This window comes from Pelobates fuscus, chromosome 5 (genome assembly GCF_036172605.1).
Source record: "Pelobates fuscus isolate aPelFus1 chromosome 5, aPelFus1.pri, whole genome shotgun sequence".
Lineage (NCBI taxonomy): Eukaryota > Metazoa > Chordata > Amphibia > Anura > Pelobatidae > Pelobates > Pelobates fuscus.
The window spans coordinates 94981096-95000992 of NC_086321.1; the positions used below are offsets into that span (position 1 = coordinate 94981096).

Genomic DNA, 19897 nt, shown 5'->3' on the forward strand with positions numbered 1-19897 from the left:
CTTGCACAATTTGTAGATTAAATATTCAAACTTCTCTAAAGCAGAATCCATGATTAGCAAATTTGTGAATGACAGCTGCATTTTAAAGTAGCAATCTATGTATGCTAAATGGCCGAGTTATTCTCAAATACCAAATTACCTCCAGTGTAGGGTTTCCAGTTGTAGTATTTCCCACGAAAAGGCATGTTATCAAAGTCTGCACACTGCTTTTCTCTGAAGTCTCTGGATCCCGAAGGACAAGGCTAAAATGAAAACAAGGTTAGATCATTTTGGTGCTACATATTCAGTCATATTGTAAGTCAGAGGAACATATATTAAAAGGCTCTTCATTTCCTCAAAGCCAACATAATATGAATCTGAGTATTATATATGGATCATCTTACCGCCATAAGCATCTTAGACAGACTATTCGGCCTACATCTCAATCCGCAAGTTTGTTGAATTGCCAACAAAAAGGGACAATTATTCCAAAATAGTTGAGCTGCAATTTTAGCTCATTTGGATTTTCTTTTTTTTAGAGTTGGAAACGTGGGCATATATTTTACAACTATCTTGACTATTAACCACAATTTGCTTAATAGTGAATAAACCCTTAACCCCTCTTTGACAAGATGTTTGGCCAATCCCATTATATCATAACAGCCCCATTATGTTATGTGTGATGAAGAGGGCAATAGCATTACCCCGAACTTGAGGTTAATTCATTATAAAGCAAATTGTGGCAAATTAAAAACGAATTTCAAAATTCAGGCTAAAAAAAAATACAGGTGTGTTAAATATAAATAGTTATTTTGTCCGTAGTTTTCCAGCCTAACATAATATTCTGCTTAGTAAATAATGTCTCTTTGTGACCAAGTAAGATATTACTGCAAAACACAGTGATTTGACTATTTTCTAACCAAAACACTCAAACTTACAGATCTATCTTCTACATATACTGGATATCTTAATTAATAATCTGTCAAGTTTACAAAGTGATATATGCTGCAGCTAATCCAAGTATTTTGCTGTTTTATGATACATGATCAAATTACAGAATAGAGGACGAATCATAACCATAGTGTTTATTAAATTATTAAATTATTTTCAAATTGCGGTCATACTGGTATTAAAAGCAAATATCAATAAATTTCACTTTTACTTTAGACTGAAATGAGACACAGCTAATGTTATACCTATTCATACTTAGTTTTTTTGTAATTGGTCAGGCAAAATATAATAGAAGTTATATAAACAGTTTTAAGTGTTACACCAGTTTCTGAACAGCTTTAATCTCCAGTGCTTGTCATGGATCACTTTGCAATTAATCCATCAGGTATCTCCTTATAAACACACATAAAAAACACATGAAGAATCTGAAACGTAAACAGAGTTCTGGATTTGCAAATTTAGTTCTTTAGCCCCAGCTGTTCTGAACATTGCAAAAAAAAAACAAAAAAAAACTATTAGCCTCCCGCTAAGGATATCATTGACATAATGGGTAATGTAATGAAGTCCATCTGACACAAGCTAATATACTCATTTAATTTCTTTAAAAAAAATTTAAACAACCAGCAAAAATAATTTTAGGATGAGCACAAAAGAAAAGGAACTTTTCATTTTTCACGCATCCAGCAGAGTTATAAAGTCCAGTTGCTCACTTGAGGAGGGATAATTATTGATATCAGTGGAAAGGCATGTGGGTTTATTTAGTTCCAGTGTTTCCGAGCTTATCGAAGATGCTACTTATCATTTACAAACTGTGAATCTAGAATTTCAGTGGTAAATGGTACAGTTACAGTGAACCAACAATGGATAGGGAGCCTAATAACAGCGCTACGGAATCTGAAAGCATTATATAAATAATACAATAATAATAATAAAGCCGTTAGTCACTAAGCTGTGAATTTTCAAGAAAGTTGCAAAATCTTGGCTGAGATGGAAAAGATTTCACAACTCTGTATTATTCTGAAATACTTTTATTTTAATTCAGCTGTCATAGTGAAGACTTTGTACCCTGAAAACATTCTAGATTGTGGGTAGATATATGCAGGGTTATTTATTCAAGTGAAAATTTTTATCAATTGAAATTTAGGCCACAATGTCTGAATTACAGAACTCCTCTCAGTTAAAGCGACACTGTAGGCATCCAGATCACTTCATCTCATTGAAGTGGTCTGGGTGCCATGCCCCTGTCTGTTTGACACTGCAATGTAAAATATAGCAGTTTGTGAGAAACTGCAATGACTACTGTGATAGAATTTATCTTGATTCCAAGGCTCAAGCTTATGGGTGTCATATAATGATACCCTATATTAAAATTGGCTAACTTGGAATTAGGATTGATTGCTTGATGCTTGAACAACACTTAAGACCATATATGTCTAAGTCCCGGGAGCAGAGAGCCCCCACCTAAGATGTCTCTACTCTAATCTTGTTGTTAATACTGAATCCCTGTTTTGCCCCACATGGTAGAAAAATACCACGAATTGTAGAGCCCTGAGCACCACTATGAATTGTACCAAAACTCACCAAGTTATGAGTTACCACTACAATGTCTATCTTCCTAAAGGATGGACTTTCTCCTGTGGAAATATTACTTGTGCTTATGTCCCAGGTAACATTACAGGAGGTCCCTGTGCAATTTCTCGACTAACCATGACCATGTTTTCCAAATCTGACCTGATCACTAAAACCACCCAGCTACACAAACTGCTGAGAGACAGGAGAGATGTTAAAAACACCCTTACTTCTGACTGTAACTCTGAAATCACTCTCTTATCCAAAACCGAATACTCTGCCCTAGCGTACACCTTGGTAGGAGTCCCAGGCTTAGCACTGTATAATACCCGAGTAGTGAATGCTGTAGCTTGTTCCCTTGCAAAAGGTTTAAATGCCACATCACAGGCCCTAGAAGAGCTACTTATGGACAACCAGGCAAATAAGAAGGCAATCCTTGAGAATAGAGCAGCCATTGACTACTTACTAATGAAACATGACTTAGGATGTGAAGCTATTGAAGGTATGTGCTGTTTTAACCTATCTGACCATGGAACTATGATCCATAAACATATAAAAGATTTACATGACTTAGTACAGGATATCAAACAAGATAACGGCTTCTTTGGGGATTGGGATTGGACATTTGGGCTAGGAACATGGTTGACTTTACTAATTAAGAAAATTTTGTACTTTTTGCTATTAGCTGTATTTGTCATTATGGCTATTTTTCTAACCTTTAGATTTTTTTCATGTCTACTAACCTCTCTATGTAAAAGCAAACCTACTGTTGGTCGTACCTTAACTTACATTCCAGCTCCGACTTCGGAAAGGTTTTATGATGTTACCTCGCCTAACAAATGAAAGAACTCTCCTCTGCTGATTCTGGTGGTCGCTCAGTCCAAGGGAACCGTGGTGAAGCAATAAATGAAAGTCCCACAGGCTTTGGCTAGCAGGCCTGGATATACCTTGGACATTTGGGTGACCCTTGGATCAAAAGAGGGGATTGTGATAGAATTTATCTTGATTCCAAGGCTCAAGCTTATAGGTGTCATATAATGATATCCTATATTAAAATTGGCTAACTTGGAATTAGGATTGATTGCTTGATGCTTGAACAACACTTAAGACCATATATGACTAAGTCCCGGGAGCAGAGAGCCCCCACCTAAGATGTCTCTACTCTAATCTTGTTGTTCTCTCTTACCCAGAAACTTATTTGTTATGTATACATGGTGCTCATCCTTATGTCTTATCTGTATTCCCTTGCTATTTTTGTTCTAAGAGTATTTGCACGTAAGCACTTACTTTTTAATGTATAAAACCCAGCTGATGAATAAAACGTCAGAGGCTTATTTTTGAATACCAACAGGTGTCTGGTGTCTAATTCTCGCTTCTCCAAGTGCACTTGTAACAACAATTTGGGCTTCCTCTGAATATAACAAAGATCATTATTTAGATCCACAACACTACATTGCTGAGTTAAATCCACCTTGCTTCCTGGTGCCTTACGGAGTTTCACTCTGTGAAATGTTGGACGTCCTTTGCATGAAGACTACTAATTTCTTCAAAGATTCAATACTTTCTTATGGGGAAGTAAAGATTCAATACTTTCCTATGGGGAAGCTATAATATGCATGGGTTGAGCTCAGAGAATGCGCATTAAGCCAGACCAGTGTCGTGACATTTCAGAAGGAGAAGACCTGGCCAGTGTCAAGGGAGCTTCAGAGGCAATTGTGTATACCTCAGATTTATCTATTAACCTGATGTTAAAGAAGGAATGTTGTGTGGTACATGCATGTTTAAAACATACAGAACATAAAGATAATTGCCAGGGCTAGACTGCTTATCTTGTGCAGTGTAAGAGCTAGGGAAATCAAAGGGACAATATAGGCACCCAGGCCACCTCAGTTCATGACGTCATATTCCGGCTCCCAGCCTCACTCTGCGGCGCGCAAAGGAGCTGAGCAGAGTCCTCAGGGGAAGTGCTCCCTCACCAGCCGCCCGCCCAGCAGCCACTGGACCACCAGGGAGAAAGAGAACTCCCCCCTCCCCCCCCCCCAGCGTTCCCAAAGGAAAGGAGGCTGGGGGGGAGGTTAAATGAAAAAAAAATGTGTTAATGTGAGTGTGTGTGTCTGTTAGTGTGTGTGTGTCTGTTAGTGTGTGTCAGTTAGTCTGTGTGTGTGTGTCTGACTGTGTGTGTGTGTGTGTCTCTGACTGTTAATGGGTGTGTGTGTCTGCTAGTGAGTGTGTGTGTGTCTGTTAGTGTGTGTGTGTGTCTGTGAGTGAGTGTGTCTGTTAGTGAGTGTGTGCTTTTGTTAGCTAGTGTATGTGTTTCTGTCAGTGAATGTGTGTGTGTATGTATTTAGACGGCGGGGGGGAAGGGTTGGGTGGGGGTGGGCGCCTGAGTTTTGTCCTTCCTAGGGCAGCACAAAACCAGGATACACCACTGGACTGAGGTAAGTGACAAGTGCGCGAGGGACTCGGAATCTATAGTGCCTTAGAAAGCTTTATCACTTGGATATCGTTCTCTTTCATTACTTATGTTTATAGAGTTTAGTTCGATATCCTATTATTGTAATGAATGTTATGTCTATATTTATATTTTTATTTAATAAAATATTTTAAAAGATAAAACTTTATTGCTTCCAATACAATCCCTAATTTATATTGTATTTTCAATGAATTATATATTTTAAATAGAGGAACACTTACTAACTATATAATATTATGGCTAAGATATTTGTACGGCTAGCCCTGCTAAATTCTATGCTTTAAAATGTTATAGTGGTAAATAGGGGAACCAGCCGCGGTTACAGTATTATAGATGGAAGCACCCAAGTATGCAATATGGAAATCTGAACACAGGTACGCAAAGGTATAGCTGTTACATTTATCTTCCACAAAAGAGAATCGCGTGCATGAATGCAAAAGAAAGAAAAATCAATAATTTGGTAGAGGTTTATGTTAATGTTCCATAGTCCATATTGTATTAGTAAACTGCTTTATTTACTCATTATATCAAAACAATTCAATACAATAATGGAGAATTTGGAGGTAAAATAAAGAAGCAGCAATAGAGTATTGATGATTTGTAAAAGCTTTTTTACTGGGATTTTCCTGGGAAGAAATAAACTTTTGGAAGTTACTCCTTTGATCAAATCTATAGCGTTCTTTTAAAAAAATAGCACCCTCAAAAGCCTGCCATTCCAAAATATTGTCAACCCAACAAAAAAAGTTAATAATAAAAAATATTACACGTATGACAAGATCCAAAATGCTTATTTCCTGATCAATCGTGGCAGCATTTACTCATGGGTTAGCTCCTCCCCTCACAGCAGAAAGGACAGGAAATAGAACTCTGAAACTGGTATAAATAGATCCTCCCCCTTCCCATCAGGCAGTTTTTTTTCCTGTCCTTCACAGCAGTTTGGAAGAAGCCTGCTTATGCAGGCCTAGATTTTCTTTTATGCTCACCAGGCAATATTTTTGTAGCCCTGCCGGGGTTCAGCCTCTAAGCCCTGAAGACCCAGCAACGCACTATTGTAAAAGTGGCTAGCCTGGGTACCCCCTTTAGTGACCGGGGGTCGGACCCAACCTCTCCCTCAGGGGATGAAAATGGTCCACTGCATGCCAGGGTTCAGCCTCTTATCCCTGAAGACCCAGCAACAGGCCAGCTTGGGTACCCCCTCAGGGGATGAATGTGATATACTGCCTACAGGAAGCCAGGCCTGGGTTCAGCCTCTTATCCCTGAAGACCCAGCAACAGGCCAGCTTGGGTACCCCCTCAGGGGATGAACATTGCCTACTTATTATTTAGTAGTTGCCACAAATTCTACGGTTCATACCAATATATATATATATATATATATATATATATATATATTTTCCTCAACTAATCTGTATATGATTCTTTTTGCCTAGTAATGTTATTGGTTTATACCTCTCCTGTAACTGAGCATTAATATATCAATTCATCCACGGTGTGTAGTATTGTTGTGAGTCTGATTTTGCAATATATATATATATATTCATTGTTGTAGTGTTTTTTATAACCGGCTCTTATTTCTCTACTAGGCTCTGCCTCTTTATGACAGGCAGATATTGATTTGTTTCCTGCATCTACAGGTAAGTAGTTCACTAGGCAAGAGGAAGCAGTGTGAATCGTCTTTGATAAATACATCCAGAAAATAGTGGGATTCTCAGTGTAATTCTCCCCCTGTTTAATAGCATGGTGTGACTATTCTCATCCAACAGTATCTACTTGTTCCAGAATGATCTCTGGAAGTTAAGCCTTTGTCAAGGTTCTGATTTGCTGATGCCATCCATCTGGTTTTAAATTTATTTCAGAGAAGGACATTATAATTTTTTTTTTAATCCTTCACAAGATGGGTTCCTTATTTCTTAAGAGAGTTTGTCTAGCCTTGTTCCTTCTCTAGACTAGGCTATCATGGCCTTAATGCCTATTTGGCTCTATATTTTTTCGGGATATTTCATACATTTGAATGCCAGGAGGTTGCTGACCTTGCAGCCTCTAGGGTAAATTAACTTGTCTTAGCAGATTTTATGACAATATCCTATTGATTACTTGTTTGGCTTTTTTAAAGTCTTCTAAGATGTATACAGCTCAATAATGGTTTTTATAGCTATTAGCTGTTTTTGAACTCTGTCCATCCCTCAATATATATACTGCTTGGGTATTCCCCATGAGTAAATGCTGCCATGATTGATGAGGAATAAGGAAAATTGTTTCATACTTACCGTAATTTTCTTTTCCTGATCATTATTCATGGCAGCATTACATTCCCACCCATATACTATAAGAGTTGTGAAACTAGTTACAGAGACTGCCTGATGGGAAGGGGGAGGATCTATTTATACCAGTTTCAACATTCTATTTCCTGTCCTTTCTGCTGTGAGGGGAGGAGCTAACCCATGAGTAAATGCTGCCATGAATAATGATCAGGAAAAGAAAATTACGGTAAGTATGAAACAATATTCTTTATTTGTGTCTATGTCCCTAGACTAATGTGACTAATGTGAAATTAACTCAGAACATAATTTTTTTTTTTTTTATTATTACACGTATCACAAGATCCAAAATGCTTATTTTGTGTCTACTGTGCAATTAAATCAGGACATATACGTATATACTGTGGGGGTAATAACCTATGCATCAAAGTGTGTGTTTATTAAGCTAGCAAGAGGGAGTTCTTCTACAATTGACTTGCTTTTGAATTCTGGTATCTTGTTAATGACTGATTTTTAAGAAAGTGGAGGTTGGTGGAGAAATGTGACTAACCTTCATTAAACACATGGTTTTTAAACATAAAAGATAAGTGGTTTTACGATACATCAACACAGCACTTTAACGCATTTAGGTCTAAAATGAAGAACGTCACATAACAAGTATGTGTTCTGAATGCTATGTGGTTTTTTTTCTGTTCTCTGATGGTGGTATAGAGTTGCAGCAATTACAGTCGGACAATCTCTGAATCAGCCAGCTATGTTTCTCCTTTATCTAACTTGTCTGTGCTCCTCTTGCTCTGCACAGTTTTATCAAGCTTTATTTAAATTAGCAATCAAAACATTTGTTTAGACTGAATGAGTATGGTCAAAGGAGCAACATATTGATTCGATTGGCTTGATTTTTACCAGACTCTAATACTTCTTATCAAACTTTCAGACAAATTATACACAGCTGTTGAACATAAGCTCAGAAAAAGTTCATGCACCAAACAAATGGAAGTTTTTTTTTTCTCATGTTGTTTTCCATACACTACATGCATAAAAGCTCTTCTAAATTTATAGCATTATACACGTAGTATTATATATACACACATAGACACACGCATATACATAAACAAGAATAACATTTATATCTGCAAACTGTTCTCATTGTTGGGTGTATTTCAGCTGTATACTATGGTGGGAGCAAAATGGTCTTTTATTAGATAAGCTGGTCTCCCGATTCGTGAATCCAGTGATATTACACAGCATAAGAAAAGCTGAAGCTATATATTATTATTATTTTATTATTTATATAGCGCCATCAAATTCCGTAGCGCTGTACAATGGGATTTGTCATTCCTTTCTTCCTGTTTTATCGATCATAGCTACATGCTCAGTCTATCGTCCATTTTAATTTGCCAGTATACCATTCTTTACAGTCCTTTTCTATGCTTACACCTATTATCAATGTTATGGCAAGACAGGAGGCTTCATATTTGCTCATCTTTCTTTTTTGAAACAGCAGCAAAGAAACAGTTAACAATGTGGATAAAAAAATCAAATCAGAATGTATATCAATAACATATAGTGCAGTCAGACTCCTCCCACTTACTCTTTCGTTGCTGCTTGCCTCCCAGATGAGTCTATTTTAATAATATTGCCATAAGGTTTTTTTTTTAATGAAAATACCTTTTGATTTATGATAGTTTCCTTATAATATATTTTTTTTCATTTGTTACATATTTCTTTGGTTATCGTGTATTTATTTTTTGCCTAATACCAGTGCATATTCTGCTGTCCACCTTAATATGTTTTGATTAAGGACACTCTTTTCTTTCTTTTTTTCCTGGTTTCTTTTTTCGTTTCTTTTTGTTTTATTTTATTATAAGTGGACATATCTCAGTTCAAGTGTCTCATTCAGTTGCCACTCACTCTATTATAAAATGAGGTATGACTTATCATTATGATCATGTTACTCACAACCACCTTATGTCAAATACTATACTGTCTCAAGTTCTTGTCGCGCATATACCTCGATTTAAAAAAAAAAAAGAGATTGACAAATAAAAAATAAAATGTGAATCGAATTGCTGGCCATCCTGACAGCAGTTGCATTATAGCCAACATCAGCTTACTGGTACGACCATTAACAGTACATGGACATCTCACAAGGAGCAGACATGACTGTCCATTCCAAAGAACACTGCCACTTCATGGATAAACAGAGTTGATATAAGAGAATAGAAGACATACGTAGGATTCTGGATCAGGAGACTCTCAGTAGTTCTACAAGTTAAAGTGGCTACAATATCAGTACCATTATAAATTGGAGCCATGATTTCAGGAATGCTGCTACATGATGTCTAGTGACTTGATAAAGTCCTGTTTTGTACTGTTCCTGTTAAGGGAATATTGGACACATCCATTATCCTGAGAATACTTCCAGCAAGATGGCTCCAACCAGGGTGGACCAATTCAGAATAGAGTAGGGACTGCACGAAGGCTCAGGGAAGCCGACATGTTGTATTTTATCCTGCACTCCAAATAAAGACTGCCTATCAAAGAAACCTCAGAGTGTGCCCAGGCACACTTTTTGACTACTATTGAAAGTAGTGATTAGCTAAAAATTGACTGACAGTTGGGGAAGAAATACAACCGCCGTGATTATTTGCATGCCTAATAGCTAAAAAAAACTATCACAGATCTACATCAGTTCGGGGGATCTCCCTTTTTATACATCCTCCCTGTACTGAGATTATACTGAGATTCTACTATTCTACTTCATAATGTCAGAAAGCTATTCATCAAAAAAGATTATATATATTTTTTAAATCACACAATGGTATTACAATTCCAATGTTTGCCTATGAGTGTCCAATCCGTAATGATAGCTTGTTTTATCTCTGTTTCTATTGTAACATATGACAAATACAATACTCACTCGAGCGCCCGCATAATTGCAGTTTATTATGATTCACTTTCCTACCGCAGCATGTCAAGGCTGTAGGACTTGGAAGGTGAAGCCATTGCACATTTTAAAACTATGCAAAACACACAGAAATGCCAAGTCAAGTCTGAATATTTGTGAATTACACCACACGACTTGTAAAAACATTGTGTTCCCTTAGCACTATGATGCAGTGTTTGGTATGCGTGACTTTAAAAAAAAAATAAAAAAAAATGCTGCAGAGGAAAATTACAGACAAAAAATATATATACATAAAGGAATTAAAAATTAGTTCAAATATAAAAAAATATATAAAAAATCAATTAAAACTCAGCATGAAATTGAAAATATTAACTATAAAAAGAGGAAAGTACTGAATGCCATTTTACAGAAATATTTTTATCCATAAAAAGGCACAGCTGTATATAGAAGATTTCGCAAGTCTACAACAATAAACATGTTTTGCATATCAATTGCTATTTATTTCATGATCATATGTAGGCCAAACCTTGATTAAAAGAACACTCCAAACACCATAACCACTACGTATTGTTATAGTGGCTATTGTTCCAGGAATGCCTTGGCACCCCCCATTGTAAGTAGTCAAACCGATTTTTGGGTGGCTTGGGGTTTTTTTAAAATATTTTTTTATTGAGTATAAGAAAAGCAATACACACATTGTGCATAATTGTCACAATCCTGACAGGGAATGCACTGATTGCCACAATGCACTGTACAATATCTCAAAGGTGGAGTTCATGGTGTTGAGCAATTATACAGTGAATAATTTACAGAATTGAGAAACATCCAATAAGATAATTTTTTTTAAATAGAACCAAGAGTAACGTAAAACAACAAAAACAATCAAAAAAATTAAGGATTAAATCATGGGATACAATACCAGCCAAAATGTGGTAGATGTCACCCCTGAAGATCCTGATATATATTTTTGGGTAATGTAGGGAAATTGAGACCATAAAGTTGCTGTAGTTTCCTGAGAACTGTGCACCCAAATATTTTATAGAGATCAGAGCCCATGTAAATTGGCATTGTTGTATGCCGAAACTTTATAGTATTTGTTGGAGATTTGTATACCCTCAATTGGCGAGATCTGGTAAAATCTGTAGAGAGTGACCTTGAACTTGCATAGGTGAAGCCACCTCATGTAAAATGTCCTCTTTGAGGGTGAAATAGTGTACTGTGCAGGTAACATCATGGAGTGAATCCTCTGGTAAGCCTCTGATGTGTAAATTATTGATTCATCCCCCCCATTAGCGAGGTCATCTAGCTGACGGTATACCAATATCAGGCGAGAAGATTGTGCTTCCATATCTGAAGTAATGTGTTGTATCTGGGAAGTCAAAATGTCCCAGTCATCTTCCAAGTCACTGACACGTCGTCCTATGTGAGGTATGTCGGCGCCGATGACTTCCAACTTCTGTTGGAATGAGTTCTTCAATTTGTGGAGCATGCCAGCTAAGTTCACCCATGAAGCTAAGTTTCTCAGAAGTTCCTTTATTTACAGATCTTAGATGTTAGTGGAGCCATCTAAGTCCCCCCATGAAGGTGGATATCTGTCATACGAGGGCGCTGTATTGGTATCTTTGAGGTTTGACGGTCTCTCTGTTGAATCACAAACAAGCGTAGTGAGATCAGCTCATTTTAGTCACTGGAGTCTTCACTGACATAATGTGGCTTTTTAGGATTGCCCATTTTCATTTAGAATGCCTTAAATAGCAAGGATTATATAATCATGCAGCAAGAGCTCTGTTAAACTGCATACATGCAAGTCAGTGGTCGGCCTCACCCCCATTTTTGAATGGTTTAACTTCTTAACTGGATCTGCTGGGTGCCATCCCATGCCTCCACTACTAACACTGGAGTATCATAAACTGCTAAGTAGGAACTTCTGTTAACTCTCCTGAGCTAAGCCCTGCAGTGCAGAGCTTCACTTACTGGCTGAGAGCATCAGCTTCACTTACTTGCTGAGAGCATCAGTTGATCCCTCTCAGTTTATGAGCTAAGCCCTGCGCGCTTGCAAATGTCTGCAAAATCCTTGTAAGGTGGGAGACATTGCACCTTCTTTTTCTTAAGGATAAATGTGCTTCCAAGAAGAAGTGACACATGACAGGTGACCTATTCCGATTCTCTACAGGTTCCTCGCGGGGATTTAGCACAATGTAAGAAGATCGGTTTCCTTAACTCTGTGCTCGGTGTAGCTAAAGTAAATTAAACGCAGTGAGATTATTCTATAAAGATACAGCTACTGTTACCAAAACGGATCACCCAAGAAATCAAAAAGTGTTTTTTTTCCATATTAGAAGTTTTTATAAGAAAAACACTTTTTTTTTTTTAATTCATTTTCTAGCAGGGCTGTACTCTTGCAAAATAAATATATAAATAAAATAATAATATTAAATAAAAACATTTAAAACCTAGAGAGAAGAAAAAAACACATCAGTGTTTCTGGATAGCAAAAGCATGGAATCCGTTATGAAAAGATTAGTGAAGACTGTAAAATACTCCCCCAGGCTGTCACTGTTTGCAAAACTGGGGTGTTCAATGCAATGTCCCGGAAACAGCTGTGAATAGCATTTTCTCATTTACTGGCTTCTCAGTCGGCATGACGAGCTTTTTAAATTAATAAGCATTGCTTCACAAGAATGTATTGTCTTGCAATATTTAAGGAAGAGTGGTCTGGAGGAGTATTCAAAGGCAATTTTCATTGTACATGACGATCTTGAAGAATGAAGTCTGGGAGAGATACATACATATATTTTTCTACTTTGTTTATGAAAGGCCGAATCAGCTAGGAGAAATGTCTTTTAAATTATAAGTGGTATGATGAATGCTGACAAGAAGTGGAATCTCTTCCAAAAAAACTGCAGGCTTAAACAACATATTTTTCATACGCAGGCTGTCAAATTCTCAGCTGGTTAAGGCTAGCATTAAAGGAACACTATGGTGTCAGGAAAACATGTTACTATAGTGCCTGTGGGACTGTTTAGGTTCCCGGCCCACCTTAGATTGCTCTGATTTTACTCACCTTTTTTCCCACGCTGCACCGGCCTTGCCATAGCTGACTCCGCATCCATGCCTGAGATCATCAAACTTGATGGTCTCGTTTAATCTAATGCTTGCCCATAGGAAATGGCGCAGCATGAATTAATGCACATCTATGGGGAACATTCGGCGTCTCCATGCAGAGCGTGGAGAGACCCTGAACGCCACACATAAAGCACCTCTGGTGGTCATCTGAGTCACTGCCACTAGAGGTGTTAATAGGCACCAAACTAATACTGCCTTTTCTCTGAAAAAGTAGCATTTATTGAAAAGTGTGCAGGGACGGGCTATGGGCACCAGAACCACTATATTAAGCTGTAGTTGTTCTAGTGACTATAGTGTCATTTTGATCAAGAAAATGCATCAATAGCCAAAGAGGCCAAAAAGAGCCTACACCTAGAATAGGGGATAACTCTCTTATTAAATAGAATTATACAAAAAAAGGGAATACTCCTAGAGTGAATATAATTTGCTGTCGTAAAAAGACGAAAAAAGGCTGAAAATAAGCAACCTTCAGCACTCCAGATGTTTTGGACTACACCTCCCATGATGCTTTGACAGGCATTAAGGGTGTAAGGGCATTATGGGGGATGTAGTCCACAACATATATGCATATCCCTGGTCTACATAGTAAGGTACACTAGCTGCCCTGCACACCAACCTTTATGGAACCAAAAAAAGACTGGAGTGGTCATACCAGTTATCTAGTCAACCTTGGAAAGAGAAAGACTCATATAGTCTGAGTGTACCACTTGATTTTGTGGGAACCATGGAGGAATGGAAGGAGACACAAATAGTCTATAGTACTATTTATATCAACCTTTGGATGGATTAAAAGGCAAATCAAGCTTGCCAGGAGCTGGACTTGAACTGGTAACTATAGCTGGTGCATTAACCTTCCAAGTTATTTCATTATGAGCTGTTCAGACAATACTTTACTGATGTTCTTCATTAAGTGTATTTAGCATTTGAAGAATTCATTTTTTATCCCTTTTATAAAGTCTTTTGTATCCAGTTTTTTTTTTTTTAAAGCATGTCATTTATGTTTGCATTAGTTGCACGAATTAAACTGAATTACCCTCTTTCCTTCCTAAAGGTTCAAACATCAAGAATACGGTTTGTGACCTGTCTATGCCTTGTTTTTTCTAATACTGTGCCTAACTCAATGTGGTGAAAGGAAATTTTGTCTGAAACTATCCAGAAAACAAGTTTGTTTAAATCAGTCATTTTAAGAAAGGAAAACAAAAGAAAGAATTATAAAATGAATTCCATAATTAAAAGCAGACCTTCATTTACACACATGCAGAAGCATATTTGTTTACTTAGATTCTTAAAATACATATTTTCACTTTATTTTCTTATGAACAATTTACTTTAAGAGCTTGACTCATGTAATTTAATTTAAATGGACAAGTTGGGCTGGATAAAACACTTGTTTTCCCCCCGTTTATTTTTACACGTTTACAGACATCAAATATGCAAGAAAACTCAAATATAAAATCCCATCATTTGTTGCAAATCCGGTCGTCTCTAGGGCACTCAAAATTACTTATTCACTAAACACCAAATTGGAGTGGTCTGAAAAACAAATTGCTAAATAATTTGTTAGGAAAAATCCTCCAAATCGGTTAAACTCGCAGCTCGGTTTTAAGGTCCATATCATTTATTTTGTAAATAAACGCAAACATGGCTTCAATTCAATATTATCTGCAAATCCCAGTAGAACATTATCTACTGGATTTGGTCAATATTTTAATATTGTGTTAATATGCTTCAGAAATATATTTACTTTTTTTTATTTTTTTTCAAGATTAACACTTAGTCATCAAAAAAGAAATAAAAAAGAAAAAACCCTTTTTACAATATTTTTTAACTTTTGGCCCACTGGATACTTGTGCTGCTATTGGGCAGATAGTCAAAAAGAGCATTTATTAATTGCTTTTAGCATTTGATATCTTTAATATAATTTATCAAGGATTATATATTCAATAAATGGTATTGTATATTTGAATCCAACAGTTTTAATGGAAAGTATATTATCGATATTCAATATTTAGTTACTATTCTATACTACATTTTTCGCCACCGAATAAGCCTTTAACAGCCGATCCGATAAAAAGCTTATCAGGAGCCAATACACGTGAACGGTTGATATGTAATAGAGGCCAATGTTATCCCAGATCTTGTAGAGATTATCTAATTGTCCCAGCGTGGGGTTTTCTCATGCATGCGCACTAGCCCCCATTGCTTTCTGATGGGATCCAAACTGTACACGAAGATAGAGCCTGTAGTAATGTAATGCATTCTAGTCCTAACGAGTATCTCCCAAGGAAGGTATTGAATATCTGGACACCTCTATTTAACTGAACATACATTATGGAAAAAAAGGAGTTCAGAACCAGAAGCTGTCATATTTCGCACGCCGAATTTGAAAGTAAGGATTTTAGCAACAATATCACAATTTAGAAAAAAGGGGGACAAGTCTATTCAGGAATTTAGCATTAGGGTTAGGAAGCTAGACATAGTATTTCATTATTATAGTGTCTATTTAATATTTAGAATTAGGGGTTGAGACTCAAGAAGAAAGAAGAAAGAAGAAAGTGGGTGTACAAGTGAATGAAACACATTTAATTAATTGAAAATGAAGGCACTAACCCTTAAATCTTAAATGTAAACCTAACTCAACCCCCATGAACTCAATGTTCATGGCTTGTAATATGGCAGTAAATGTTACTTGCACAATGCGTGATGTAGGAGTGCGCTGGAACGTTTTATATCCTGCTTAATTTAGACATGAACAGTCAGTAGCACGGGGATATGCACTTTAATAATTTCATTATTTAATATAAATGTGCAGTCTATTCACTAAACACTGAGTATTGACGGATTATCAGTCTATTAACAAAAACCTTGGTCAAAATAATAAAACATCTAAGTACAAAATGAAATAGTGGAACTAGAAATAGTCTAACTTGTGTTCTTTTTCTACCTCTGCTATTTTACCATAAATGTTGCTAGTGAGCTGTTAAAGCATCAAAATTCAACTCAGATTTCACCAGAGATACTGTTTCATTGTTATCTTCTTCATTGTTTATCTGGAAAGTATAACTCCGGCAACTGAAGTTAAAAGAAGACAATTTAAAGTGTGCTATAGCCAAAAATGTAGGGTTTCTTTGCTAAATGCATAATTTTAGTGAATTTAAAGTCTAACTCAGCTATAAACAAACTTTGTAATGTTAGTCCACTGTTTGGTTAAAAAAAACCTCCTGTGAAGGAATATCTTACTAAGGAGACAGACACAGATATAAATCCGACATTGCAGTCAACAAGAAAAATGCTAGGTAGCATTGGCTCTAAGTTTCATTTGGTTATCAGGACAGTGGTTGCCTATCTTTAAAGGAACACACAAATCTCCATATCCACTACAGGGTGCTGTAGCAGTTATGGTGCCAGGAGTGCCCTGATGTCCCCCATTGTAAGGAGTCAAACGGTTTTAGAAAGGTTTGACATATTACCTGTGGTGCATCAGGCACTGCTCCCCGCCTCCACTACTGATGACGGAGATCCAGAAATTCCAAAGCAGGAGCTTCCATTGGGTCTCCTGAGTTAAGCCGTGCAATGCAGAGTTAGCTTATTGGCTGTGAGTATCACTGCACTGCAGCGTTTAGCTCAAACATAGAGTTTTCAGCTCTCCATTATTAGGGGTGGCGGGAGTAGCAGCTAGTGGACCCAAGGTAAAAAAATAATCAAACCACTCTAAAACGGTTTGGGTCCTTCTAAAACTGTTTGATTCCTTACAATGGGTGGCGCCAGTAAGCTGTAATAGTTATAATGCTTAGGATGTTCCTTTAGGTCAGAAAATGGCTAATTAAACCCTTGCAATATCCGTACAAGCAACAACATCAATTCACAGCGTTACTTACGTCAGTGTTGCATGAACGATACCTCTTCCTTTCTCCGAGGCAGTATTTTCCTCCGCCTGAAGGTCTGTAAAAAGATACTGCCATTTATTCTTATATTCCATTTATTTATAGGATATCGCTACATACACCACATGTATACAAGTACCTGCTTTACTCTAAATTACATTGTGACAGTATAATAAACATACCTCGTTTACTGCCTGTGAATTGTAAACACTGGAGATGAATGACTAGAGCCATCAAAATGTGGATTGCATGTTACTGTTCACTTAACCTTTTTTTCACCGTTCCTTGGCCCACGATAGTACGAGAGGAAACAAGATCCGTTTTTAGGCTGGAAATTTCCACAGATAGTCAAAATATCTTGTGATTTTGTGATGTCACTGTCTCTGGGTGATTCCTAGTTCAATAATTCTATAATGTAATAATACCTCACATATTAAAGTGTTCATGGGGTGACAGGGAGCTTCTCGGCCAAATTAATTTTTAAGAGCAGAAAGTTGAAATAAATGTAGTTAAAAAAAATGACTGGGGTTATGCACTGACCAGGGAATTATGAAGAAAGGACAGGGGGACTTAACCCCTTAAGGACCAAACTTCTGGAATAAAAGGGAATCATGACATGTCACACATGTCATGTGTCCTTAAGGGGTTAAAGGTTCAGGTCATATCTGAGCTAAAAAAATATTTTGCCTTGGAGAAATGTGTCAGTCTAGTTTTGTCAGTACTCACCAAAACGGTTTTAGTGAATAAACCTCTAAGGGACATGGTTTACAAACGTTCTGCTGCCACCTAACAATGAGGGATTTACACACTAAACATTGCATGGTAGAACTGTGCTAAATTAGCCGAGCTGGGACTACAACTGAGTTGTATTATTCAAAGTAAGTTTTGATATTTTGGCCAAAAATGGCTCATTCCTTGGTCAACTCTTTTTTAATTTATTTTTTTTTAAATGTAAAGTCCTTTTCCTACAGAAAAACTAATAGTTTTTTTGTTTTTTTAGCATCTGTCATACAAACGTTACAGTTCCATCTGTAAACACAATGGGCTACATTACAATCCAGCAGAGGTAACCTACCGAGATTCAGCAATCATAATACCAAATTCACAAATACGCGTATATATTATGTTAGACATTTACTAGCTATTTTGTAGTTTAATTGGTGTAGTTGATTGTTAAGGAATAATTAGTTAACATTGTACATAGCATTTCTGATGCTTATTCATCCCTATCTGGGTGGAATTAATTGGTTTAGGGAGTCAATTGATGTTCTCAGCCAATGAATTCAGTCCAAAGATACACAGAATTTATGTCACTAACGTGGAAGTATGGACAGGGGAAGGACAACAGACAATGGATGATTTAGGGCGACGTATGGATGACATAGGCATGATTTACACTGTGAGTTCCACACAAATGATTTCAGAGTGAATGGTTGGTCATACAGTCCTCCCATGAACTGTAGAAGAGATCATCACATATATCATACAAGGAGACTCTAAAAGAGTAGAGTAAATAAGTTCACATTCTAATCTATAGTAACATCATACTATATATATGAAATGTCTATGTAACATTGTCATACACATTTTCTAGACAGCAATTCCACTTACGTATAATGAGTGTCTGCATTACAATATATATATATAAAACCCTTTAAGAACTTAATGTTAAATCACGTCATCACAGTCTAGTTCCTAAAGACCTTTTGTTTTCCAGGGAATGTCCGGTTTATTTAGTTATGTCAGCTGAATGCACCCTTTTATTAAACAATGGGGTGGGGCATTCTATTTGAAATAGGACATTTAACCCTTTTATAGCTAAGACAGTGGTCCTAACGCCCTGTCTTGGGATATGGCCCAACATTTGAGTCAGCAAGCTATTTCAGTGGATGGAACAGGCTCATTATATTCCTAATTAACCAGGCAACCGATCATTATAAATAGTTTGCTGTTGATGTACTACCTTCCCCAGTGTTTCAGAAACCCTCTCTGATGCTGGAGAGAGTCTTGCAATTTTTATTTTTATGTTATAAAAGTTATGTACAAAAATAAATTGTGTAAGACACCTTAATATTGCCCTGCCAAAGAAAGTTCAAGAGCCCATGGGTTAGGTCAATCCCAATTTATTAGGATAGTTCTGGCATATTGTAAAGAGTTTAAAGGGCATATACTGAAAGAGAAAAGATGTGTTGAAGAGGCATTACATTTTTAGAGTAACTTCCATTAGAGACAAACATCATTATAAAAATCCAAATCAATAGAGGTGAATATAACTAGGCACTGCAAATATTTGTGAACTACATTTACCATGATGCTCACCTACTTCTTAAAAACTCTTCACTTCAACATGAAAATACAATTATCTCTTAAAATCAATATGTGCAGCAATTGAAATGCAATAATAGTTTGTGCCAGGCCATCCAGCATATCAGTTTTACAATGAAATGGTTAAACAACACCTCCCATCATTTCAAAGAGGAACGCTATCATTTTAGGGGTGTGACTCAGGTGGGGTGTGACTAACAACAATTTATGCAACTAAAATGTAATTTAGAAGAAAAACACTGTATCATATTGACACAGACTGAAATTCTAAACATTCCTTGTAGTTTAAAGACACATAACTGTGAGTATTATTACTGTGGCACTCTGTCATACACTCAGTCACACCAACAATATGGAGCTCCTAGAAAAAAAGGGCAATAGGATAGAAGAGAGGGACAGAGGGATTTGGGCCCAAATAGGGACT

The 19897-nt window shown here is 36.8% G+C and overlaps 1 protein-coding gene across 1 annotated transcript in view; it reads right to left on the reverse strand.

The window, feature by feature from the left end:
* The window catches only part of ADAMTS6 (ADAM metallopeptidase with thrombospondin type 1 motif 6), a 249235-nt gene that overhangs the window by 64494 nt on the left and 164844 nt on the right, over window positions 1-19897 (reverse strand). Inside the window, exons 13-14 of the mRNA XM_063454066.1 lie at window positions 17143-17206; window positions 140-242 (exon numbers count right to left, since the gene is read on the reverse strand). Coding sequence (XP_063310136.1) covers window positions 140-242; window positions 17143-17206 — 167 coding nt within the window. The remainder of the gene's footprint in view (window positions 1-139; window positions 243-17142; window positions 17207-19897) is intronic.